Source organism: Podarcis liolepis, assembly GCF_965112155.1.
Source record: "Podarcis liolepis genome assembly, chromosome: 7".
Classification (NCBI taxonomy): domain Eukaryota; kingdom Metazoa; phylum Chordata; class Lepidosauria; order Squamata; family Lacertidae; genus Podarcis; species Podarcis liolepis.
In genome coordinates, this window is record NC_139561.1 from 56,736,032 (window position 1) to 56,761,634 (window position 25,603).

General features: G+C 48.2%; 1 protein-coding gene across 4 annotated transcripts; it reads right to left on the reverse strand.

Moving 5' to 3' along the window:
* Positions 1-1,611: 1,611 nt before the first annotated feature.
* Positions 1,612-25,596, reverse strand: PDPR (pyruvate dehydrogenase phosphatase regulatory subunit). 4 transcript variants are annotated; one of them, XM_083515184.1, is made up of 20 exons: positions 25,461-25,596; positions 24,919-25,120; positions 24,352-24,408; positions 23,062-23,344; positions 19,858-19,991; positions 19,588-19,669; positions 18,976-19,139; positions 16,659-16,780; positions 15,851-15,968; positions 14,537-14,686; positions 13,930-14,122; positions 13,119-13,243; positions 12,827-12,982; positions 12,601-12,734; positions 11,547-11,695; positions 10,395-10,507; positions 9,329-9,423; positions 6,883-6,972; positions 5,468-5,650; positions 1,612-5,071 (listed from the first exon to the last, which is right to left on the reverse strand). In XM_083515184.1, exons 4-20 carry the CDS (start codon positions 23,286-23,288, stop codon positions 4,667-4,669), a joined length of 2,640 nt encoding a protein of 879 aa, XP_083371310.1. In that variant the 5' UTR covers positions 23,289-23,344; positions 24,352-24,408; positions 24,919-25,120; positions 25,461-25,596; the 3' UTR covers positions 1,612-4,666. The 4 variants fall into 4 exon arrangements, with proteins under 4 accessions (XP_083371310.1, XP_083371312.1, XP_083371309.1 ...); XM_083515186.1 differs by having other exon boundaries at positions 23,062-23,350; XM_083515183.1 differs by having other exon boundaries at positions 24,913-25,120.
* Between the last annotated feature and the right edge of the window lie 7 nt (positions 25,597-25,603).

Below are 25,603 nucleotides of genomic sequence, written 5' to 3' on the forward strand. Positions count from 1 at the left end.
CACAGTACTCCAGGTGAGGTCTGACCAGAGCAGAATACAGTGGCACTATTACTTCCCTTGATCTAGATGCTATACTCCTATTGATGAGGCCCAGAATTGCATTGGCTTTTTTAGCTGCCGCGTCACACTGTTGGCTCATGTCAAGTTTGTGGTCAACCAAGACTCCTAGATCCTTTTCACATGTACTGCTCTCAAGCCAGGTGTCACCCATCTTGTATTTGTGCCTCTCGTTTTTTTTGCCCAAGTGCAATACTTTACATTTCTCCCTGTTAAAGTTCATCTTGTTTGTTTTGGCCCAGATCTCTAATCTGTCAAGGTCGTTTTGAAGTGTGATCCTGTCCTCTGGGGTGTTAGCCACCCTTCCCAGTTTGGTGTCATCTGCAAATTTGATCAGGATGCCCTTGAGTCCATCATCCAAGTCGTTGATAAAGATGCTGAATAAGACCGGGCCCAAGACAGAACCCTGTGGCACCCCACTAGTCACTCTTCTCCAGGATGAAGAGGAACCATTGATGAGCACCCTTTGGGTTCGGTCAGTCAGCCAGTTACAAATCCACTGAGTGGTAGCATAGTCAAGACCGCATTTTACCAGCTTCTTTACAAGAATATCATGGGGCACCTTGTCAAAGAGAGGTTCATAGAATGAGAATATTGCCTTTCTTAAATAACCATTAAATGGCCCTCCAGGTGGCTTGCATTGTGCATTGCAGGTGTATCGGGACACCACTGGTTTATAAGGCACACCCAATGCCAACCCTCTGAAGTCTCCCTCTGCCCTCACCCACCCACTGCAAATGGCTGTGACCTGAAGATATTCCATGAACAACTGCAATGCTTCTGAACCCCAGTTACTGGAAACCACAGGAGGGGAGAGGGCTCTTGTGCTTGCATCCTGCTCACAGCTTTCCCACAGGCATCTGGTTGGTCATTGTGAAAACAGGATGCTGGGCAAGATGGGCCACTGGCCTCATCCAGTAGGCTCTTCTTATGGGCTTGTTTTCAGTTACAAGCATCAAGATAGTTCACTGAAGGAGCACCTACTGCTACCTTAAACATCAGTTCCGGATGCCACACATGCAATCTGAGTCACATGCAGGGAAAGCTGCTGTGAGGTACAGATTCCTCGCGTGGTTTGGCAACCCCTTGCTAGATCATGTGTGGCTGGAGCAAAAGTTAAAACAAAGGGTGGCCCATGTGAGGGTGTAAGGATGGGCACCAACGTTACCAAAGGGATATTAAGTCCCTCTGGGCTGAGGTCAAGAGGGACTGGCTTGCTAAAGGTCTGGTGAAGTTATGGCCCAGGCAAGAGTCAAAGTGGAGGCCCCCTAAACTCCACTTCCCATTGTCCCACATGCAGCTAGCCAGTAATCCCCAATAAAAGCTGCTTAACTGGGGTTGGGGGCATCAGAACAGCCTTCCCATCTCTGGGGTTGATGGGAGCCATAGTCCAAAAAGCCTGGAGGGTACTAGGTTAGGGTTGCTGCATTAGACCGGGCTCAGAAATCTCTCTCACACAGACAGAAAACTGAGAAAGGCTGGGGAGTTCAAGTTCAGAACTCAGCCAGTCTCCTGGACAGGCCTGGGGAACAAGTCACAGACTCTGCAGCAACAGTAGTTAAAACAACTCTTTATTGATATACAAACCAGGTAGCATTGAAAACCAAAGTGGGACAGGAAATATATCTGCAGAAATGCCGCATGATGAAGATGCAGGCTTCCCGGTTGGACAGGAAAGGAAGCTGCTCCCTCGCCTTTGTGCGCTTTGGACCAGGAGTCCTTGGGAACTTCCACTGGAAGAGGAGCAGAGCATCTCCCAATGTCCTGGTTTTCCAGTCCAGACCGATATACACTCTCTGCAGAGGTGCAGGCGCAGCAACAGCAGTCGATGCCAGCGACACCCAGAGAGGGTCAGAAGGGTCCAGAGCACCCCAAGAATCCTGCCATGGTGGCCTGCGGCAGCCAAGCAGCAGAGTTTTTGATACAGGGTGGAGCTGAGGCACGACTCTGCTCCCTCCGTTAGGAAACATTCATGAGGCGTAAGGCACTCCAGAGTGAAGGGGAGGGTTCGCTCAGCTTCCAGATCTCCGGTGCCTGTTCCACAAAAGAGATGCTGGCAAGTGCTCTTAATTTAATAATGATGCTTAAAAAAACAAAAACCACCTCTGCTAGTTTTGGAGTTGATTCCATGAAGGAATGATCACAGAGGGCTGGCAATCAAGGTCAAAATGAACAAATGTGTTTAAAGTGCATCTGAGAATGAAAAGGGAGTGAGTATTGAAGGAGTGATTCTAGGAGCAGGGAGGGAAGAACCAGGAGTGAGTGAGAGAGATTGTTAGATAAGGAATCCCTCAAAACATTATTTTGGAAAAGGCAGAAGACCCAAACTCTGCAGGATTGTGGAGGCTGCTCTGGGTAGGGCCTTGCAGGTATCACAAGGATGGCCTTCATGCTCAAGGACTTCTGCTCTGCCTTCCTGCCTTGTCTGCCTGCTATGAATTCCCCCCGCAAAACTTTTGTCTTTGGTGCAAAGGTAGCTGCAGGTAAGGAGGCCCCTGTACCATTTACTTGCATCTGGCCAGAAATTTAGCAACAAAACCAACCCTGCTGTTTACGAGAGCTGACAGTGATGTGGGAGGGACTTTAAAACTTATGCATGTTTGGGAAACAGCATGGGGAGGGGAGCCTTGAGAAGCTCCTAGAAGCCGAAATGGGATGGTCATACACACAGCAAGTAGCAAGTTCTTTTAAGCTCACTGTAAAAGCCCCCTGTCCATTTATGAAAAATAAATGGGAAGCAACACAATTAGAAGGGGGAGAGCAAAGGGACCATCTGGTCTTTGGTCGAGCTGGCTTCAGCTGCATCTCACACACTTCCTGGGGCAGATGCTGAGGAAGTCTCGCCATCTGTGCTGCTGTCTTGGGGGGTCCTGCCTGACAGTCTTGGTAATACAGTCTCTCAGTCTCCTCTTCCAGCAGCGGTGGCCGGCTGTGGGAAATGTTCAGTTCTGCCTCTCCTTGTGTGAGGAGCCATTTCTGACGGGCCCAAGGCCTCAGGATCAGTGCTACAAGGAACTCTGTTCAAGAGACATCTACACAGAAGACCCTATCTAGACTTTTTTTTTTTTTGCTGACTGGCAACCTTGGAGTATGGGAGCAGGGACCTCAGGCATTTGCCCTCGGAAAGGGCAGCAGCACTGAAAAACATTGCATGGGTAATGGTCAGCAACATTATGATATGTCAAGCAACTGAGACAGGAGGAGAGAAGAGTTGCCTGGCATATAGAAAAAAGGGAGGAAGGGAAAGACACAAAGCAGCCTCAGGGAGCCAGTCGAAAGGATTTTTCAAAGGGAGCCGTGGCAGCATGAAATCCCACCGATCTATATTGCTGGGAGAATTTGCAAGGCACAGATGCCCTGCCTCTTTCCTCAAGATCAGTTTCCCTTTTCTTGTTTGCAGTGACAGCTAACTGGACTGCTGCAAGTGGCCAGAGGTCACTCTTCGGCATGGCATGCCTGCCTTTCAGTGCAAATTTCCCTGGCTTAAAGAAACCCCAGCCTCAAATCATTTCCATGACAGTGAGAAGGCTGAGACTCTTCCCTCCACCCAACACAAACACTCCCTAAAGCCTGAGATGGGACAGCCCTCCTTGTGAAAGATGGCATGCAAGATTCTGTTCTCAGCAGCTGCAGAGGAGGCGAGTGCTGGGAAGGACGAGAGCCATTCTGGGGCCAAGCAAAGGTGACCAACCACTTACCCACAGGACTTGGGATGGGGGGGGTGCCAACACAAAGCCAAGACACAACCCATGGCTCAGCCATTGTTAAGATGGTGCAGCTTACACCCACAGCCCTCAGCCCCAACCTCTAAGCAACTACAGGCCTGTTGACTAAAGGTTGGTCGGCCCCTAAGTGGCACAGGTGAGGGTTTTGAACACCATATATTGCACAACCAACCAATCCAAGACTGAACACAAAAAAGAACAAAGTAGAAGGGAAGGAGGATTCTGCAAACCCAAAAACAAGCACCCTCAGCCACACAATCCATAGACACTGAGGAGTCCATTCCAGGGACTCCAAATTTTCTGTAGGATGCTGACCCAGGCAACTCCATTCCAGGCACACCAAATTTTCTGTAGGATGCTGACCCTATGTGGTGCAGCTCATAGATTGCTCACACCCACTCCTAACGTGGAGAAAAACTCGCTGTTACCTTACAATGCCTGCTGGCCTCTCCAGCAGGCAGCACAAGGAAGAAAACTGCAAAGGACAAGGGCTGGCCGCTGGGTGTTGGTGCACAGGTGCCTGATGGGCCCTGGGGTGATGTGGCACGTTGCAAGAGAGGAGAGATCCCAAGGGCCCGAGGCTGCTTCCAAGCGCAAGAAGTCCCACCAGGCCACAGCCAATGTTCTCAGGGCACAGGAGTCCTTGCTGATTGGACAAGTGGAGGCTGGAGCTCAGGACTCAACAGAGCCCTTTTGGCCTGGAGCTCAGGGGCTTCAGCCAATGTTGGAAAACAACCAGGATGAGCAGAAAAGAAGAGATATGTATGGAAGGAGAGGAAAAGGGGGGAAAAGTGTTATGATATACAAAATGTAACAGACCAGAGGGGCTATACAAAGTCCCAACGAGCAGCAGCGTTAAAAAGTCTGAAAGATGCAGCACTGAGTTATTTCCCCTGGAAGCCACTGAACTCCATTTCATCCTTGCGCCGGCGGGTCGTGAAGAGGGAGCTGAAGGGATAAAGCTTGGCCTTGGCCTGGAAGCGCTGCCCTGCAATATCAATCTCGTATTCACCCTGGTTGACGAAGTCGGGTGTCACCGGCTGCTCCTCACCGGTCTCTGGGTCCACGTTCAGGACGAAACCCAGGCAGACGTGCCGCTCCAGTGTGTAGCTATAGGCACTGCTGGTGGTCTTGCCGGCGTACTGGCCATTCCGGTAGATGGGCTCCCCCCACCAGGGCCACAGGTCCAAGTCTGTGTCGTGGTCTTCAAGGACGAACATGATGAAGCGCTTGTAGACCCCTTCCTGCTTCTGCTGCATCAGCGCCTCCCGCCCTATGAAGTCAGTGCCCTGCAGAGAGAGAGCGGGGGGGGGGGGGAAGCATCAGTCAGGGCTGGACAAAGGGACAGCTCCTGCTTTATATTCTATGGGGAACATATCTACAAGGAACCAAGAGATTCCTGCATTGCACGGGCTTGGACTACTTGACCCTTGGGGTACCTTCCACCTCCTATGTTGCTGTTGCAGCTTAACGGAAGAGAAGCTGAAGCCCACAAATTAGTGACTTGCCCTGTGCCACCCAGGAAACTGATGGCTAGGATAGGGTTTGAATCCACTTCCCCCAGCCCCAAGGCAAACATGATGCCCACACTGCAGGGAGGTTGTGCTGCGCTCGTTTCAAGGCAGCCTGCCTTTTCTGTGCCACAGAGAAACACACACACCCCACGGCCCAGTTCTCTTTCACACCTTCTCCAGTTTAACCCGGAACTCGCGCCCACATTCCAGCGGCGTGGTGAAAGCATCCAGATCTTGGCCCCAGAAGGCAAAGAACTTCTCAATGCGCAAGCTGCGGAGGGCGTAGTAGCCAGAATTCCGGATCCCGTACTTCTGCCCCACGCTCATCACCTCGTTGTACACATGCAGAGCATACTGCAAGGGGAGGGTTTGGAAAAACAGCACAGAGGCATTTGAATGCAACATTTGGCATCTGCAACTCTAGAGAGTGAAAAATGGCAGCAGCCCTTGGACAGCTGCAGAAAGCTGTGGATGATAACGTCCCTCCACCCAAGCCCAGCAAACAGCATTGAATAGCCTGGTTTGCACATAACACTTGGCCGTGGTTTATTAAACTATGGCTTATCAAACCATGATTTGTTTGCTCATCCAAACTTTGCCCAGCAGCTTCCACCTTTTGCTGTCACAAAAACCACGATCTGAAGCTATGTTACCTTACAAAAAGCGGCTTGTTTTAACTATGTCCTAGGAGAAAGATTGCTCAGTGCTCTAGGTCAGGCATAGGCCAACTCCGGCCATCCAGATGTTTTTGAACTACAATTCCCATCATTCCTAGCAAACAAGACCAGTGGTCAGGGATGATGGGAACTGTAGTCTCAAAACATCTGGCGGGCTGGAGTTTGCCTATGCCTGCTCTAGGTAGTTGTTTAGTGTAAGAATCTGATTGCATTTTCCCTGTGGCCAGTTCCAAAGGCTGCCTGTAGTGGCTTTTGCAGGCAGAATTTAATGCCAAGTTATGCCCCTTTTGGGGATTTTTTAAAAAGCATTTCTTCCTTTCAAAATAAGTAGTAGCAATGCCTCCCCCAACCTGGTGCCTTCCAGATGCTTTGATTTAGGACAGCTCACGGTTGCCTTGGCCTGATATTGCAAGGCAGAGTTCACAGATTATTAGCTATTAGCCACTCTCTGTAAATTTGTCTATCAATGGATAAAAACAATTTGACAAACTGAATGGAGCCTTTCTAATTAAGAGGCAGAGTACCTCTGACACTGTTTGATGCTGAAGGCAAACAACATGTCCTGCCTATAAGCTGAGTATATTTAGGTAGCTTGGTTTAGATGGGCCTTTTGCCCGTTCTAGCAAAGTGCAATTCATATGGGCCTATTCTGACTGGATGCTTTCCTGCTCACAATGTGGTCTGAAAGCGAGGAAAGTTAGGTCCCAACAGGTAGATCTCCTTTTTGAGACACACAGTGGGACAAACAGGTGAGCTTGAGAAGACAGAATGGATATTAGTATCTTGTACTTCTAAGCCAAGTCTTTTACTCTGGATCTTTCTATACCATCCCGTGGAAAAAGGGAGAAGAGGTTCTCCTCAGTCCTGAAAATTAAAGTTTTGGTCTTAAGACAACAAAGCACCTCTCACCTCAATGGGGATGTAGAGCATGAATCCCGGTTCTCCAGTGTGCGTCATGCTCATGACACGGATGCCGTTGGCGTAGCCCACGCTCATCTCCTGTAGGAAACAGGAAGCAAAGGAAGAAAATGGAAGGTGGCAAAAGCACATGGGCAACCCAGGACAAGAAGAGAGGGAGCAACCGTTCACTCTCTCCACTGAGAGGAAGGAGACAATCAAGAAGCTTAAGCACCAGAGAAGCAAGCAGAGATGACACGGTAGAATAAACATTATACAATCTTTTTTAAAAAAAACACTTCTGCAATGAGCACAAGCAGCTGGGAGCTTGCAAGAAAAGACTCCTCAAGCGCCTGGCTTCTGGTTCCTGGGTGTCTTTTATTTATTTATTTTGTTGCATTTATATCCCACCTTTTTCTGCAAGGAGCTGAAGGTAGCTTACATGGTTCTCGTCCCGTCCCCCCCGTCTTCCCCGTTTAATCATCACTGCCCACAATCAGATTGATCATTTGATGAGCAGAAAAGAGGTGATGACTGCCCCCTACAGCTGATTAGCATGGATCAGTCCAGGAGTGGGGGCTGTATGTGTGCATGCAACCCCTCAAATGGCAAATGTGACCCTCGTGCTAAAAAAAATGGTTAGCCACCCCTGCATTTGGAGATTCATTTTTGAGGGTGGGGTCCAGAGGTCAGGCCCATTTCCACGATAACATTCTCCATTCACAAGGATTGGACACAAGATTCTCTGTCTGGGGACAGAAGGTTCATGTATATGCTGGAGAGAGGAGGGGAACACTTTTTTTTAAAAAGTTACACCCATAAAAAAACTTGAAAAAATAAATTCCCAAGCTTTACACGCTGGACAGAACGACTCAGGGCATTCCAAACCACTCCCTGTTTCTGCAGTGTACAAAAGCGCCTCTTACAATTTGTTTGTGGGCAGCCAGTTTGTGATCAGCACCACCACCAGGGTGTAATTAGGAAGATATATCCTCACTGGCTCATTGACATTGAGAGCATCAGAGGTCCCACTGTAGGTTTTCCAGCTAGCCTTACAGAATGAACATTCCTTCTGGTGCTGGAAGGAGTGTCATGTTTTGAAGCATGAAATGAGCCACTGTAGCGAGTAAGCACGGCGGATAAAAGAAAAGAGAGCTACATATCAGGGAAGGCCTAGTTCAAATCTCACCTTGGCTATAAAAACTTTGTTGGCCTTAGGCCAGCTGCTCTCTCTCAGCCTCAACTGCCCTCTCCCTACCTTATTTGCAATAATAAAGAGTTTCCTATAGGCCTGTTGTATTACCAAGAATGTAAAGCACTTTGAATGCTGTAGGACAAAGGTAGCCAGCAGGGTGTCCTCCAGATGTTATTGCAGCAGCACAGAGAATAATTAAGGCACCCTTCATAAATGCATCCACCCCTGTCCTCAAGCCACAGATATTCTCTAATCTGAAAACTGCTACAGAACAGGCAAGAAACACCCTGCAACGTAATCATTGCAATATTCAGCAAGACGAAGACATGGCAGGACACTTTGCCTGGTAAACGCACAACCTGTGCCCTGCAAATTGGCCAAGATTTGAACTCTGTATGAGGCCTGCCACAAAGACATCAGTCTACAAAGTGTCCTATCTTTAAGGAGCCTTCTTCCAACTTTGAGTGAAGCCCTGCCCCCATGTTTGCACCACAGATTGTATGCTGAATTCAATGACATACTCTCAGGTTGCACAAGGCACTGTCTAGAACTGCTTGGACTCACCACCACCCCATGCAAACTAAGAGTATGCCCAGCAGCAATCTTAATATTGTATTTTAATGTTGTAACCTGACCTGGGACCTTAGGGAGAAGGGCAGGCAATGAACAACAACAACAATCTTGGCTACACATCACAAATCCATAAAAAGCTGGAAGAAAGCCAGGCTTCTCCAGGACAGTTTGAAAACCAGAGCATCACATAAAGCCGCTTTGAGACACAACATTAACACAACCCCCAGCCATTCTGCCTTATGTGTGGTCTTAGGTGACAAACCTGAGGGCAGAGGCAGAGAGATACACAAAACAGGACCTCTGAGTTTACAAATAATGCTCCACAACATTTTAATAAACTATGGCTTATTAAACCACAGCTTAGTGTTGTGTGTGAATGCTGCGCAGCAGCTAGAATCATTGTTTGTTGTTGGCTTGTGAATCTTGGTTTGTTTTAACTACACCTTTCCTCTACTGTAGTTTGACTGGCCACTCTGACCCAAACTAAAAAGGCATAATGCAGGAGAAGTCTGAAAACAAACCAAGCTTTAACAAGCCATGGTTTGTTGGATTGTGGGACAACTCCTGGCTAACTCATGTTAAACAAGCCACACCTTAGTACAGTGTGTGAACCAGGCCATTGTGTGAACCGGTTCCTTTGCATGAGGAGTAAGCAGATTTCTAAAACAAACTGAAAAACATGTGACATACCTTGCAAAAGAGGGATGGAAAGTGCTCTGGGGTCATCGGAGCATAGGACAGCTCTGACAGGACGTCCACAGCACGTGGGCCAATCAGATTCAATGCTAGGTAGAGAAAAGCACAAGGGTTTCTACCTCTGAGCAATCTGCAGAATGAAAGGGAAGGTCCCACCCAAGTCAACTCCACCCCTCAGTTTTCCTTGGCACAGCTCAGGGCCATAGTTGACAGAGGAGGAAGATGGTTTGGAAAGAACAGTAGGCATGAAATCAAATTCTGCTGCAGAAAGAAGAGCCCATCATCCAAGTCAGGGATCATGGGAGCTGAGCTCCAACAACATCTGTGGATCCGAGGAACAACTAAGAATTTACGTTTGACTCATTTAAAGCAGGGAGGCTCATTAACACTAGCACTAAAGCACCCCCATCTGGAGACCACAAACCTAGCTTTGCTACCAGAGGAATTGCACGCTAATCTTGACATGGCACTGCAACTGAAGATGGAAACCCCATACCAAGTTCAACCACAGCCACCCTCCCCTCTCTTCAGGCACCTTGCCATGACATAACTGTGGTGTGCAAGTCTCTGTACCCGGGCAGCCAATGACAGGAGAAACATGGGGCTGTCTTTTTTTGATGGTGGCATCATGCGAGAGCATAGTTCCACCCTCAGTAGTGAAAGCAAGGGGTAAATCATCTTCTAAGAGGTAGAAGATTCTAAGAGAAGATGTGAAATAGGAGCCTATATTTCAAAATGAACTTCACATATAAGCCCAGGGAGTATTTCCCACACTACATAGCACCAAGCTTGGATCTGTCACTGATCAGATGCCAATAGGGAGCCACAACCAAACCCGCATTGCCTGTGAGAATACCTAGATAATACATTTGCAAAAACCTATTTACCACATTCATATTTTTACAGCAACTTTCCCCAAACAGCTGCCCTCCCTTTGTTTGGGATTGCAGCCAGCATGGGGCTCCAGAGCAACTGAAAACATGACTTCTTGCTGAAGGAGCATCTGCAGCCGCTCCAGCTGTGTCAGAATCTGCAGGTACAATATTCCCTCCTGCCTTACCTGTGTACTTCCAGGTTACATCTTCCAAGAACAGGTTGCTGTCAACAGGCATGTGCTTCTTCAACCAGGACCAGCAATGGACTTGCTGGTCTGTGGGGGAAATCATGAAGAAGCTGGAATGCAAAGTACAATGGAGAAGGTTAAGCACAAGGCAGGGGCCAGGCACTGGGGAGGTATTGGGAGGTATTGTGGCGTGGTGGACCTGTCCACACCCACAGAGGGCTTGAAGCAAAGCCTGTTGGGATTTGCGACTCTCCTGGGGTGGATAATCACTGAGTCCAGGCTCTCAGGTTCTTGCAACTGCATTCAACCTGGGAGGCGTTCCATCCTCCAACATGGCCCTGAAAGGTCCCCTTGAAGCATACAAAGCTGTACCTGAGCTACAGAGGCATTGGAGCACAAAGTATTCCCATAATTAATGTGAAACAACAATTCACATCCTATAATCCAAATGGTTTTCCTGCAACTCTGAGGGCCCTGTCTTGCACTCTCTTGGCTTGAAGAATGAGACCACCGGCCTCCCAGGGAGTGAAATTTGGCATCAGAAGCTTCCCTGAATGCAGACCAAATATTTACCAAACTCAAAGGCAAGCCTGTAGCACTTTGCTCAATTCAGCCCTTCGTTTGAGAAGCAAATTGAAGACTAGAACCAAGTACACCACCTTGAGCTTCTTGAAGGTGGGATATAGATACATTAAAAATAATAATCTGTGGAAGATAGACTCTAGAGTAGGGACGGGCAGCCTTTGGGCTTCCACCAGTTTCTGGACTACAATTTCAATTATCCCTGAACAATGGGCCAGGCTGGTTGGGGGCCAATGGGACTTCCACAAAAATAGATATTGCAAATAAACAAAGGATCTAGGTGGTGAACGTAACACTTCAAGAAGGGGGGTGAAGGATATAAAGTAGCAATTTCTTGTGTGTCATGAAACTGATTTGCTGTATATTCAGGACAGAATAAAGGAAGCCCTCCTTCACAAAACATAATTTATCCCCCCTCCAAATCAAATCTGGGAAGTTCTGCTCTTCTCGTATCCTCTTCTTCTACGCACAGCACTAACAGAGGCATTGCGTAATGTGGAAGGTGAGTCTTCAAAGCAGGAAGGCAGAAGAAAGAGCAGGCAAAAGGATGAGTCCGAATAAGCCTACCTGCGCTTGTTTAGGCGGACGATGCTGCAGTCGTTCTCGTATCCTCCGTTGTGATTGAGCATCCCTGTGTGCACTATGTGCCCCACTGGCACATCCAGGTCATTGGAGAAGAGATACTGCAAGACGTCCAGGGCCTGGTCCCCTGTGGACTGCAGCATGGGGAGGTGGGAGAGGAGAAAAAAATCAGAGACAGCAGCAGAAGCAGGATTTGTCCATCCCTTTTTGAAATGGCTCTCAGCTCCTGACACAAGTAAGCACCTTGAGATGCCCACATTCCTCAGTGTATGCATTTCTAACTGTATTTACCCTAAATTACACATTTCCTTAGCCACTTTGCTACTTTAGTTAATGCCTTGCTGCAAAAAACACACAAAAAGGCAAGTTTCCAGGCCTTAATAGCTATGACCATTACATGGGCAACCCTTTGCTTGCTTACAGCCTGAGCGCTCTCCAAACCAAGGTGCATTTCTCTCCGTAAGATTCATTCCAGCTGCCTGGAGGGATACAGCTTGAATCATAAAGGCTTAGAAGCTCAGAAGCATTGAGGAAAAGCTCAGTGTCAAAGTTCACAAAATGTCCATTTTGCAAGTTTTGGCTGATACATGGAGGAAGACCTTTCTCCATGGCAGCACCCACCCTCTGGAATGGTCCTATCAGGGGTCTCTCTTAGTGCCTCTCCACAATACTTTTATTTATTTCTGTAAGCCTTTTAATGCAGGGTGGGTTAACTGTGGTCCTCCAGATGTGGCTGGACTCCAACTCCCATCTGCATTGCCAGTGGTCAGAAAGATGATGATGGGAGTTGTAGCCCAAAAATATCTGGAGGGCCACAGCTGCCCCATTCTTGCCATAAAGGCTTTGGTCTGCCCAAGAGTGTTTAATTGCTGTTGCCATTTTCATCTGTATGGTTCAGCTAAAAGTCGCTTTTTATAAAATAACGACAGCTCTGTATCAACTGAACAAACTTTGAGGGTTTCTAGACACCCAAGCAAGCTACAGAAGCAGATGCCAGGCCCACAGTGCTGGTCCATGTCCCTCTCACAACCACACTTACGCTTATTTCAAACTTGGTGAACGAGGACATGTCAATGACGCAGACGGCTTCCTTGCAGCACTTGACCTCTGCCCCCACAATGTCAAACCAGTCTGGCTTGTAGAAGGTCTTGCTCTGATCCAGGGCCAGCAAGTCTGAAGATGAGGAAGCACAAGACTTGGGTCAAAACACCTAGATGCTGGCACCCCGTGCTCCAAGGGCTATGTACGGAGGACAACGCTCTCACCTTTCCCAGGCGGCACAAAGTACTTGGCCCTCTCAAAGCCGTGCTTCTCCATCCACCTGGCTCCTTGTGCATCCAGCCGGTCATAGAGGGGTGACGTGCGCAGCTGCCTGCCGGTCTGGAAATCCCAGCGGGGAACTTTCAGGTCATAAATCAGGGCTGGAGGGGCCACAGAATCACAGAATCAAAGCGCTGGAAGGGACACAAATCCATCACCTTCCTAGTCCAGACAGGACACCCTACACAGCCCTGATTTAACGTGGGGCGCGAGCGAGTCCAGCTGCAGGCTACTTACGCATCACTTCCATGACGCGGTGGCGGAGGAAGGTGCGGCTGCTCTGCAGAGCCCCAAAGCGCTTCAGGTCCAGGGGCCACACGTTGTCAGAGGGGTAGCCATTCACCATCCATTCAGCCATGTATCTGGCCAAGGAGGGAGACAAGCAGGCCCAGAAGGTTAAATAGTGCAGGAGAGCAGACAGTTAACAGACTGTGCTTGTGGCAGAGTGGTGGGGAGCGGTAATTACACCCAGAGATAACATTGTAGGAGATAGAGCTACAGTGGGGACACATTATTGCCTGCAATCCCTCCTTGCTCAAGCAAGAGCAAAACATAAAATCCCTTTGCCCAAACCAGAAAGGTCACAGCAACTCCGGATGTCACAAGGAACATCCATTAGCCCAAGGATTGGGAACCTCAAGCCTGGGAGCCAAATGCAGGCCTCAAAATCTCCCTATCTGCCCCCCAAGTCTCCTCCCCGACCATATCCCATTACCAGCTACAGCCCTTACTGCATCTGCTTTGCACCTCCTTGAATCTTTTTGCCTGGTTTGAGATGTGCCCTTGAACTCTGATAATGCCTCGTGGTTGCCCAGATGGAGGACAGAGAGGGATGTGCCAGCATGCGCAGAAACTAGCAGCAGACAAGGAGCAGCTGAGCAGCCCCTTCTGCTGGAAACTGCAGGGCCCTGGCATAGCTTTGCCTTAGAGAAGCAGCACATAGACTTTAAATGCACCTACAGGAAGCTGGTGCATATAGAGTTCTACAAGTGGTGCCCTCATCCCTGGCCCTCTGCCTCTCCCATGCAGAGAGGGGTGAGCCACTTACTTGCCTGCTCCTCCACCAAAAGACGTGCCAGCCGAGTTCATCCCTGCCAGGACAAAGTAGCCCTGCACATTGGGCGACTCTCCCATGATGCACCGCATGTCTGGAGTGAAGGATTCTGGGCAATTCACCAGCTGCACGATCTCCAGAGCCTCCAGATCCGGCATCCTCCGCAGAAGGGCACTCAGAAGTGGCTCTACTCCCCAAGATGAGACAGAACAAACAATCACTATTTGGAGGGATTGCCAGCATACCCAAACCCTCATTGCCCCCACCCCATCACCGTCAAGTTCCAAGTTTACAAACACAGCAGCCCACAGATGTTGACTCTGTTGCTTGTAGCACTTGTTGAGAGCCCAGAATACAGCTTTTTGCTCGCAGCACCAATCAACAATGTGCCCAGAGTGGGCCAGCCAAGGCAGGGAAAGGGAGAACTTTATAAACTAACTGTAAAAGCAAAGAGGAAGTGCAAAGTGCAGGTGTCACTCACCAAGCCAGGCACTCACTCACTTGCACAATGCTTTGCTCAAGCCAACATGTCTCATATTAGGAAAGGTGCATCTGGAGGACTTGGGGACACACACACCCTTTCCTGATCCACCCAACGTACCAAAGTGATCCCAGTCCTCTTGCAGGTTCTGTATCTCCAGCTGGTTCCGGCCCTCCGTGAAGATCGGCTTGGGGTTCTTCTCAAAGCCGCCTGAAAGGATGCCCCCCTGCCAACTGCGGATGTAGATCCTCCCATCAGGGTCCACAATAGCTATGGGGGGCGGGGTAACAGGAAGGGAAAGAAGTGATTGTTTGCATGTGGGCAGAAGGCTCCCGGAAATTCAGTCAGGGAAGAAAGCTAGAGCCCCTGCCTGCTTTGGGGAGGCTAAGTCGACCTTGCACTGATTCTTGGGCTTTTATAAATACAGTGGTACCTCGGGTTACATACGCTTCAGGTTACATACGCTTCAGGTTACATACGCTTCAGATTAGAGACTCCGCTAACCCAGAAATAGTACCTCGGGTTAAGAACTTTGCTTCAGGATGAGAACAGAAATCATGCTCCGGCGGCGCGGCGGCAGCAGGAGGCCCCATTAGCTAAAGTGGTGCTTCAGGTTAAGAACAGTTTCAGGTTAAGAACGGACCTCCAGAACGAATCAAGTACTGAACCCGAGGTACCACTGTATGACCAAAAGTCTTTCCTCTGGTGTAGCATCTAGAACAAGGCAGGCTGTTTGCAAGGGGCTATCAAAACCAATGCTTTAGCTGATCGTGGTAAGCCAACCAGCCCTGAAAACTTCCTCCCCTTTCTTCTGTAGCTGCCGAGCTGTGTGCTATCCTCTGCTTACGATAGGGGTAGGGAAGCTCAGGCCAAGGGCCCAAATGCAGCCTTCTAGTCCCCTGCATCTGGCCCTGGTGTGTCCTCCTCTCATGATGTTGCCTGGCTAGAATGCATCCTTTAACTGCCATGGCACCTCTGAATTGCCTAGATGGTGTGTGTCTGGTCACGCCCACTCTTGCCACACCCACCACTCTGTACGCAGCTCCTGGAAGGTTGCCCAGAAGGAAAGTGGCTCTCAGGCTGAAAATGTTCCCCACCCGATTTACAAAAACTGCTTAAGAGCCACTGGGCAAGCAAAGGCAGCCCCACATGCCACAGCTGCTCAGAGAGGACTACAAAGCACAACTTTTTCACCCAATGCCTCCTTGTTCATTTCCTCCCCAATTCCTTAAAAGCAGCCAGACACCCATGAGTCTTTCTGACCCAATACAGCCCACTGGCTGGCTGACGTGGGCTGTCTTCTGTCTCAGCCAAAGGCCTTTCCCAGACCCCCTCCCTGTCCTGCGTCTAGAATTTGTGCACTGCAACTGAACAATGAGTGCCTGCGTGGGAGGCAAAGGGGTCCATGAGAGGGTGCAGAGGGAGGGTCCTTACTTGGCGTGCTGCTCTCCAGCGGCGTCTTCAAGGGCCGGGTCAGGAGGTAGAAGTGCTCACAGGCGTGCAGAGGGATGCTGACAGGTTCCTCGTTGGAAAGGCCCAGCTCGTAAGCCCACTGAAACCAAGGCGGGGAAGTTAGCGCTCAAGCAGAAGGCAGGTTGCACTACCATGTAGCTTAATGGGATCACATGCCAGGTAACACTGCAGGGAAGGGGGTAGGGAAGCGAGACAGAAAAGGTGCTGGATGAGAGGGGGCAAGGAGATCCTGCGCAAACATCTAGAGGGCACCCGCTTGGCAAAGGCTGGCACTAGTGCCTTATAGCTTCTTGCCCTTCTCTACAACTAGAGGCAAAATAAATTATTCACCATTAACTAAACTAGCTGATTCTGCAGCTCACAATTCCAATAGAAAGCACTGACTACATATAGCCCAGACTAAAGTACCCAACTTGGGAGTGCAGGATCCTTCCCTCCCACCAATCCTACAGCCATGCAGTCAGCATAGGAAGCCAGGTTTGCCCTGACTCAGTTCACACCAGACATGTGGTGCAGCATGGAAGGAAAAACCCAACAAGAACCATTTTCTAGGTTGAACACAAAGCCCTGCAAGCCCTGAGGGCGGGGGGGGGGGGTTGTACCAGCACAAAAGGCTTGCCTTTTTGAGAGAACAACCTTTTGCTAATTTGGAAAGTATTCCCCAAAAAGAAGCATCAGGAGAAATCTGAGTTCATTCACAGCAGTTGTTTGTGAGTCAATGCACACACACGCCGACAACAGCAGCCACACAAAACAATTGGCACCTGACCTGCCCAGCACAGTTAACAAAATACTGGCACTCGATCATTCCTCTGTCAGTCTCCACTCCAGCCACACAACCCTTTTGGCACAAGACATGGATAACACTCGTCCGCTCATGGATCTGGGCACCTGGGTGGAGAAAGCGGAAAAGGGAGCCAGAAATTAGAATCATAGAACTGTAGAGTTGGAAGAGACTTAAAGGGCCACCCAGTCCAACCCCCTCCAATTGCTCCCCACTCCAAAGAAAAGCTGCTTGCAGAGCAGGTCCATTGGATCTGTCACCTCTCTTGCCCCCTGCCTGGCCCTGGCCAAAGTGGCATCGCTACAGGAAGCACAAATCAAGAGTCTCAATTAGGCCAGCATGCTCACAGATGAGCTGAGAAATTAAGCAGCAGACTGCTGTACCCCAGAAGCAATCAGCGTAACATAGATGGCACTCAAGCAGGGGGTGAGCAAAAGGCAGAGCAGGGTGCTGACACTGGACCACTGGTCAATTTCTGGGAGGATTCTTGTAAAAACACTGGATTTGTTTGACGTTGCTCTGACTCAAAAACAGCCAACTTCATATGTCCTTAGAGGAGGGGTTTTTTAAACTTGACCCTAGCTCAAGCACTTGCTTTGTTTGCACATTCAATCTCTGGCATGTTCAAAAGGATCCCAGTTGGCTGGGGAGCTGCCATAGGTCAGAGCAGACATGGGACAGGCAACCTGATGCAATGCAGAATTGCTGGGAGTACAGCTCCCACCAGTCCCAGACAGCATGGCCAACTACTTCAAGGGGAAGGCCAAGGGAAGTTTCTGGCCTTTTGGACTTGTGGTACAAAGGACTGGGAGATGGGGGTTGCTAAGTACTAACCAGCAACTTTGGGGCAACATTTGGATGTGAAATTATTGGTTATTTTTACTTGACCTACTGGTGAGATTTATGTTCACTTAAATGTTGAAATATGTTACATGAAGTGGTAATTGATGGGAGGGTTGTGCTAAATTTGTAGTGGTACTATACTTTTTATAAGGTATCATTATTGTACTACTGTACTTGGATATTTTTTTTTAAATGTGAACCACAAGCATTTGTGGAAAATGCACTGTATAAATTGTAGTCCAACACTTTAAGAGGGCACAAGGTTGTGCCTTCCTATGGCAAGAAATGATCCTATGCGGCACGGAGCAATGGCCCAAACTGACATAAGGCAGCTTCATGGGTATGTTCCAAGCAGGTTAATCATGCCTCCACTGTGGAAGAGCTCCGAAGGATACAACTTTGCTTTGCACATTTAACATGTTCCAGTGGACCATGAGGATTCTAGCAGGACGGAAGAGTAGACCATGCAAGAGCATTCACACAAGCTGAAAGTAAGTGTGGCACAGTGGGTGGGAAAGAGGACTCTGCCACACTCTCGCTGTGTGGCTACTGGCAAGTCACTCTTTCTTGCAAACAGTTCCTATGTGTTTACACAGCATCCCTGTTGAATTCAGTGAGACTTGCACACCAGGCAAGGGTTGTGTAGGATGGCAGCCTTAAAACTGAGATATGTGCTACAAAGAGCAGAGTGATACGACCCAAAGGAGCAGTCCCATGTTGAGCTCTCCCCTTGGCCTCTGCACTGTGTAGCTCAACTTGAGCTTATGTCGTTATGAAGGCCTGTTTCCCAGGAACACAAGAAGCTGCCTTATACAGAGTCAGCCCTTTGATACACCTAGCAGGTCGTTCTTGTCTACACTGGCAGGCAGCGGCTTTCTAGGATTTCCCAGTCCTCCTGAAGATGTCAGGGATTGAACCTAGGACCTTCTGCATGCAAAACATGGGCTCTGCTTCTGAACTGCAGCCCCTCCTCTTGAGATGTGAAAGGGAGGACCTTGACGTGAAGCTGTCAGTTTCTGCAGCAGCCCAAGTTCTTGGTTACATGTAGTTCAGCCCTCAGTCTCAGTTCTCCCTTCAGAAAAATGGGAGCAGAGACCTACTTCACACAGCACTTTCCCCCAAACCTGCTGCCCTTCAGTGGTTTTGGACTACAACTCATATCCGCTATAGCCAGCATGGCTGTGATCCAAAATATGGTCGGGGAAGGCTTCCATACAGGATGCCTGCGAGGGAATACACATTAAAGCACCCGTCACCAACCAATTGCCCTCCAGATATTTTGGACTACAACTCCCATCAGCTGTAGTCCAAAATATCTGGAGTTGGGGAAGCCTGCACTAAAGGCTGTAATCTACTTTGCAAATTAGAAATGTAAGCAGCAGACAAATCAGCAATGTCTCTCCTGATGAGGTTTGTACTCAAGCGGTATTGCCGACAAAAAGACATGGCCAGGCCGTACCATTCAAAGAGGCAGCGCTGGCCAAGGCGAGGCTCACATCGGCTGATGAAACGACAGCATCCTCTGGGAGGTACATGGCCCCCACCAAGTCGTGGATGTTGAGAAGCGGGTGGAGCTGCGTCACTCTCTTGGGCGGGATGAGCTCACATGGGATCCCCATGACCCTGTTGGAGAACACACACAGCTAAGGCCAGTCACTATTATTTATATTTATTGAATTTACATCCCACTCTTCCTCCCCCAAGGAGCCCAGGGTGGCAAAGAAAGCAAATATTTTAAAGACAATTACCATTAAAAACACTGAAAATCAGTTACAGTTATAAAAACATTCTAAAAGCAGTTAAAAACATTCCTCCATCCAATGAGGAGCCTGAACAGCGTTCTTCAGCCACCAGAGGCCTTGGGAAACAGGAATGTTTTCAAATTCCTCCTTAAAGTTAATAATGACAGAGTAGCACCTTTGCTAGGGAAGGCATTCCACAACTGGGGAACCACCACTGAAAAGGCCCTGTCACACAGACCAGCACCAACTGGCCAGGCCCTGATTATAAGTTATTCCAGAAAGGCTGGCACATGCCTGGTGCTCCTCCTCCTCGTTCCTCTTACACTTACTTGAGCCGTGAGGCTATGCGCTTCAGGGAAATCAGCCGGTCTTGCGTCTGAGCTAGAGAGATAGAGCCAGTCCTCACGTAACCTGGAACAAGTACAGGCACCCTCTGTCAGGGTACAGGAAAGCCCCAGAAAGGGTTCGTTTCAGATGGGTGCAAATGGTGGCTAATATCTGCAACCCTTCTGGGGAATGCCAGGATGGCGAATTACTTTGTGTTTGACTCCCCCACCCCCTGCTCAGCCACAAAGCTCAGTGTGGTAACCCCTCCTTACCCGTTTTTACCCCAGTCTCTTGCTCGAGTTGCTGATACAGCTTGTTGGAGTATTCAGCCATCTTCAGCTCGATGGACAGGTGCCGCGCTGTGCTTACGATGCCCGCACAAAATCTTGTGGAACCAGCAGCTAGCCTGAAAGAGGGAAACCCAGGAGGGTCTGTGGGGACTCTGGAAGCTTGTTTGGCCCAAGAGGAGAGGTCATGAGTCAGTGGCAGAGGGCTCCCTAAGAAAGTATGGAGCTGCCATACCCAGAGTCAGGCCAATTGGCCCACCAGCTAAGTGTGGTTGGCACTCCAGGTTTCCAGATGGAGCTTTTCCCAACCCTATCTAAAGACTGAACCTAGGACATTTAGATGCAAACGGCCCAGGGAGTCATTTCCTATGGAATCAGGCAGGGAAGAGGAGGAGCAGGCAAGGCTTTCCACCAATTAAAGAGTGGGGCCTTTTGCACCTTATACAATTGCCTGTACTTCCTAAGACTCTGTGGGTACACCCAGAAGGCTGTTTCTTGAGCCCACAGTCAGGAAACTTGTAGCACTTAGTGGGGATTATGGGCAGCTCCTGGAGAAAGGAAAAATATTTTCCCCCAGGAGACCTCCCCACATTGCCACCAGCAAGTGTTACAAAGGTGGCATGACCTGTACACTGGGACCACAGACCACCGAGGCCAGGAGAAGCTACTTCCTGTCTGGAACCAGATAGATTACATAACCATACCTGTGAGCCTGATATTTCTACTCCTCTTCTTTTGGGGACCTGGACTGGATGAAATCACTGCCAGGGGCTAGAAGAAAGGCAACTGAAAGCCTCTGTTTCTTTGGGCTGGTTTCTATTGGAAAACCTGTCATAATTTACATAATTTAACCTTTACAAGCTCTGCATTTAGATAGATCCTCAAGCCCCATCCTCTTTATTTAGTTATTATTTTTACATCCCACCCTTCCTCCCAAAGGAGCCTAGTGTGGCAAATGCATCAGTGATAAAACAATACAATGCAATTAAAAAAATGTATTTAAGACATTTAAAAAACAATTAGAAGTATCGAAAAGCAATCACATACTCTCACAGCACACAGTTTCAAGATTGCCAGGAACACCTCATCTTTACTTAGATGGTCAGTCAGAGCTTCTTTTTAAATTCCATATGAAGTGCTAAGTTTGTATGAAGTGAAATAAAGTGTCATTAAGTAGATCCCAATCTCCTTTTCCTTGATTTCCTCCATGCTCTTCCCAGCACACAACAAAATCAAAATGCGCTCCTCTGAAGAAGTGAGGCACAGTCAGCAATTGTGTGTTGGTTTTACAAAGGATGGAGTTTGTGAAACCCAATTTGGGTGCTGAGCACGCAAAGCCCAAGTGTGCCACTAAGATATGGCAGGGGATATTTTTAGCTGTGTGTTGACAAGAGGCACGCTTTGCCTTCCATTCCAGATTTCACAAGGAGAGCCCAAGTGCAAGGAGGCAATCTCTGCCACCAGAGCCAAAGGAAGGGCAAACATTTGCTCTTGCATGCCACTGACAGGGTAATGCCAGCACACAGGGTCAGGACAGCATTCCTTGGCAAAGGAAACGTAAAGGAACCGGATGGTTTCTGGCAGGGCTTCTTTCAGTCTTAAAGACTAACTCAGACAACATACACAATGCTGTCCTCTAATGCCAAACTAGCAGCTAATGCTACTGATGATACTTTAAAGACATGGGACATTCATAGAAGAAAGGGTTATTGAAGGCTACTAGTCATGATAGCTATGCTCTGCCTCTATGGTCGGGGACAGTAATGCTCCTGAATACCAGTTGCTGGAAACCACCAGAGAGGAGAGTACTGTTATGCTCCATCCCTGCTTGCAGGCATCTCACTGGCATCTGGATTGCCACTGTGAAAACAGGATGCTGGACTAGATGGGTCATTAGCCTGATCCAGCAGGTTCTTTTTATGTTCTTATGACAAGCATTTCATTCCGATCACCCTTGTGTACCCTGTTGTCACACAGGTGAGATCACACCAATGTACTAAAAGTTAACTAATCTGGAATAACAACCATGCCAGGAATCCATACACCAAATCAGCAGAGATCAGAGCTTCAAAGGCAATCTTAAGTATGCACTGAAATAATGGGGGGAATTCACTCCTTTAGAACATTTTTACTACCCTGATTACAAGTGTAAGAAGACATAGCTTAATAACCATGAGTCTACTCCCTATGATTTTAATAAGCATACAGAAATTCTACAGAAACTTTGACTCTGTGCTGGTAGCAACGAAGCCTGTTATACCAGTATTAGCAGGTGCAATTGTATTTAATTTTATAAGCATTCCAACTGCTCAGGAACAAAACCCCCAGACTGTCAGCATTCCTGTAGCCTCCCCCCCCCCCCATGATCCCAACACATGGGTAGGTTTATGTGAGAACTGGTGCTGTCTCAGGTACACAAGTCCCAAGCCACGACAGGCTTTTAAAGAAAGCACCAAGCCACCAGCTGAAAACATTCCCAACTTTGGGTCCCAATTAGTAGCCCAGCAGCTGTATTTTCAACCAGCCAGACAGTCTTTAAAGATACCCCCATTGCAGGGAGAAGCACAAGTAAAGGAAACGAAACAAGGTATGAGATGTTGAGTCAAACAGAAAAGGTAGGTTTTAACCCTCCAGATGTTGCTGGGACTGTAGCTCCCATCACCCTAACTATTGGCCATGCTTCCTAGGACTGATGCAAGCTGGAGTCCAAAAACAACTGGAGGAACACAAATTCCTCATCCCCATGAAAGACAGAGACAAAGCAACTTGAAACGAATTCCAAAGATAAGATGCTGCATAAGAAAGCTATCAGATGTAGGGAAGATATTACTGAACAAGGACCGCTGCCTGTGGAAAACCAGCATGTCAGAGAAGGGTTCTAGCTGAGTCTAGTCCACCATGCTGAGCTTCTACATGCAAGGGGAGGTTCTGTTCCTATTCCTGTTTTGTTTGTAAGTGAGGAGAACATCTGAATATTGGTCCTAACCTGAAGCAGTACAGTTCCAGAAAATACAAATGCCTTTTCTGAAGATGTAGATAAACTCTCAGCTTGAATCTTACAGTTAGCTAGCAGGTGTGTGTACACTTTACCTTTGCTATAAGACCTTCCCAGTTCCACCACACAGCATTACTTGCTGCATCAAACACCTATTTTTTTTTTTTTGCAAAGGGGGAAAAAAAACTATTTACCTGCCCTGCTCCAGTAAGACGATGTCCTTCCACCCAAGTTTCGAGAGGTGATATGCCACTGATGTGCCCATGATTCCACCCCCACAGATAACCACCTGTGCATGTGATGGCAGAGGGGTCAGGTGAGGTTCTGCTCCAGTTGTGCTACTGTGCCGGGAGCTGGTCATGCTTCTCCATCCTGGGCTAGCTCTTTGCCACCGGACATCAGACAAGAGCCGGAGGAACATCTTGATGAGGGTCCTTTAGCCCTTTACAAGGCCCCACAGATAAATGCCGACAGTTGCTATTTCTGGAAAACATAATATTATTATGCAAAATCAACCTGCAAAACTGTATCATGGCTTAAAACGACATCAGCCAACATCACAATCTTCTTGACTTATACAGAGGTAACTGACATGGAGCAAAAGTTCCCCCAGCAAGGTTCTGTAAACTCAGACAGACAATAGCCACCCATAGCCTTAGGCAAAGGTGATTTCAGGTCCTGCTGCAAAAGATGATCATTGCAAAGGACACACTGTCACAAACTGAGCATCTCTGAAAAATATGTGAGAGAAAGCCAATGATGCATGGATTTTTTATTTTATTTTGCATAACAACACTTGCAGAATTATAGCAATTCCCTAATTAATTAATTAATAAAAACCAGGCAGGAAGTCCAACTCTGTTCAAATGCTGAATTGCTTGATATAAAATACTGAATTTGTATTTAGCATCAACAGAGTGCAAACAAAAGGTCTTTTTTTGGCTGGGTGGGGAACTGTGTTGCCATGGTCCATTAATCAAATTGGTTACAGCACATACAGAACAAATGCTTTTTAATACTGAACATACCGAACCACTGTTACCTAGTACTTGAATAGTAGAGCATAACAAGGAAATGATAAAAATTAAAATTATGTTTTTAATTTTTACATTCTTGCTTTTGTTCAGTTAAAATTTAAGCAGGCTATCGGGAAATCATACACTGAGATTTGAAATGCAAAAATGCTGTTTTAAAAAAGGCAATGGGGAAGAACTAGTTACAGAAAAGCTGTATCTGCCAAAGTCAAGAACACAAAGACAGGAGACTGCAGCCCATTAAATGCAGCCCCACAAGCAACATCTAGAAAACCCAGTACTATCTTTCTCAACCCAACCCTTTCCACCTCACGTGAGATATTATACACTTCACATGCCACACCAAAGGCACAGGCAAAGGAGAACCATTGTGCTCCGACACAATTTCATGTCAAGTTATGTCACTGAGAAAAGAATATTCCAGGGCTTGGGTGAAATAAATAAACATACCCCACTTTTCAGCACCGATACGACCACATCTGCAGCACAAAGCAGATTGCTGACCACCTGGAAAAGATACAGAGCAACCAGAAATAATAAAAGACTATCAACAAGCTAGAACATTGGGGGAGGGGCATGGAACAAAAATGTTCAGAGCCCTATGAAGAAGGCTGCAAGAGTTGTGTATTTTTTTTAGCACTAAGACTATTAAGGGGCAATATAATAGCAATCTTTAAATGTTTGAACAGCTGCTACAGAGGTGAAGGAGCAAATTTATTCTAATTTGTTCTAGAGGCAAAGATCTGACTCACAAGTTCACATTGCAGGAATGGCAATTTCACCTAAACATGAGGAAGAATTTCCTGGCTGTACAAGCTGTCCAACAATGGAACAGATTGTCTCGGAAAGTGGTGGCCTTTTTCACGAGAGATTTTTTAACAGAGGCTGGGTGGCCACCAAACGGGGAAGCTGAAATAACAGGTTCCCTGCAACAGCAGGAGTTTGGATCCTTCCATCTCCAGGATTCTTTAACTAGAGGGCAAACACTCCAGGCCAGCTATTGACACATACACTCACGTTCCACCTTTCCTCAAAAGAGCCCAAGGCGGCAATGTGTGGCTCTCCTCCTCTTTTGTCCTCACAACAAACCCTGCGCGGCAGGTGAGGCTGGGAGTTTGTGAGTGCTCCAAGGTCACCCAGGGAGCTTCGTGGCAGGAGGGATTCGAACCAGGGTCTTCTTCATCAGTCTCAGCCCAACACTCTCCTCACCCTGAAGTATCTAACAATCAAAACAACAACAACTTAACATTCGAAGAGGGATTTATCAGTCATTCAAGAACTCCAGAGTTATGCCCAGTAACAACCACCTTGCAAGGTAGGCCTAGATTTCTGTAGGTGGGGAGAGGGCAAGACTGCTCTGCCCTAGCAGCAAAGGGCACACCTGGCGCAACCCACCAGCCCACCCTGGGGCCACATTTGCATGCAACGGCCCCGCCTCCACAGCTTTCGTTTGCATGCGCCGGCTCCGCCCACGCAAGGCTTATTTGCATGCCCCGCCCAACATGGCTCAGGGGAAAGGGAGGCAAACGAGGCCTGGGCCGACTCAAGGGCCGCCTCACCTACGCCGGCTTCCCCTCCGGAGCGCGACCTTCTCCCTTCCCTTCCTTGATTTCCCGCCTGCGCTTTACGGCCGGACCGCGCGACAGCAGCGCACCCGGTGTCGTACATCAGCAGCGCGGCGGCCAATCAGAATCGGGAGGTG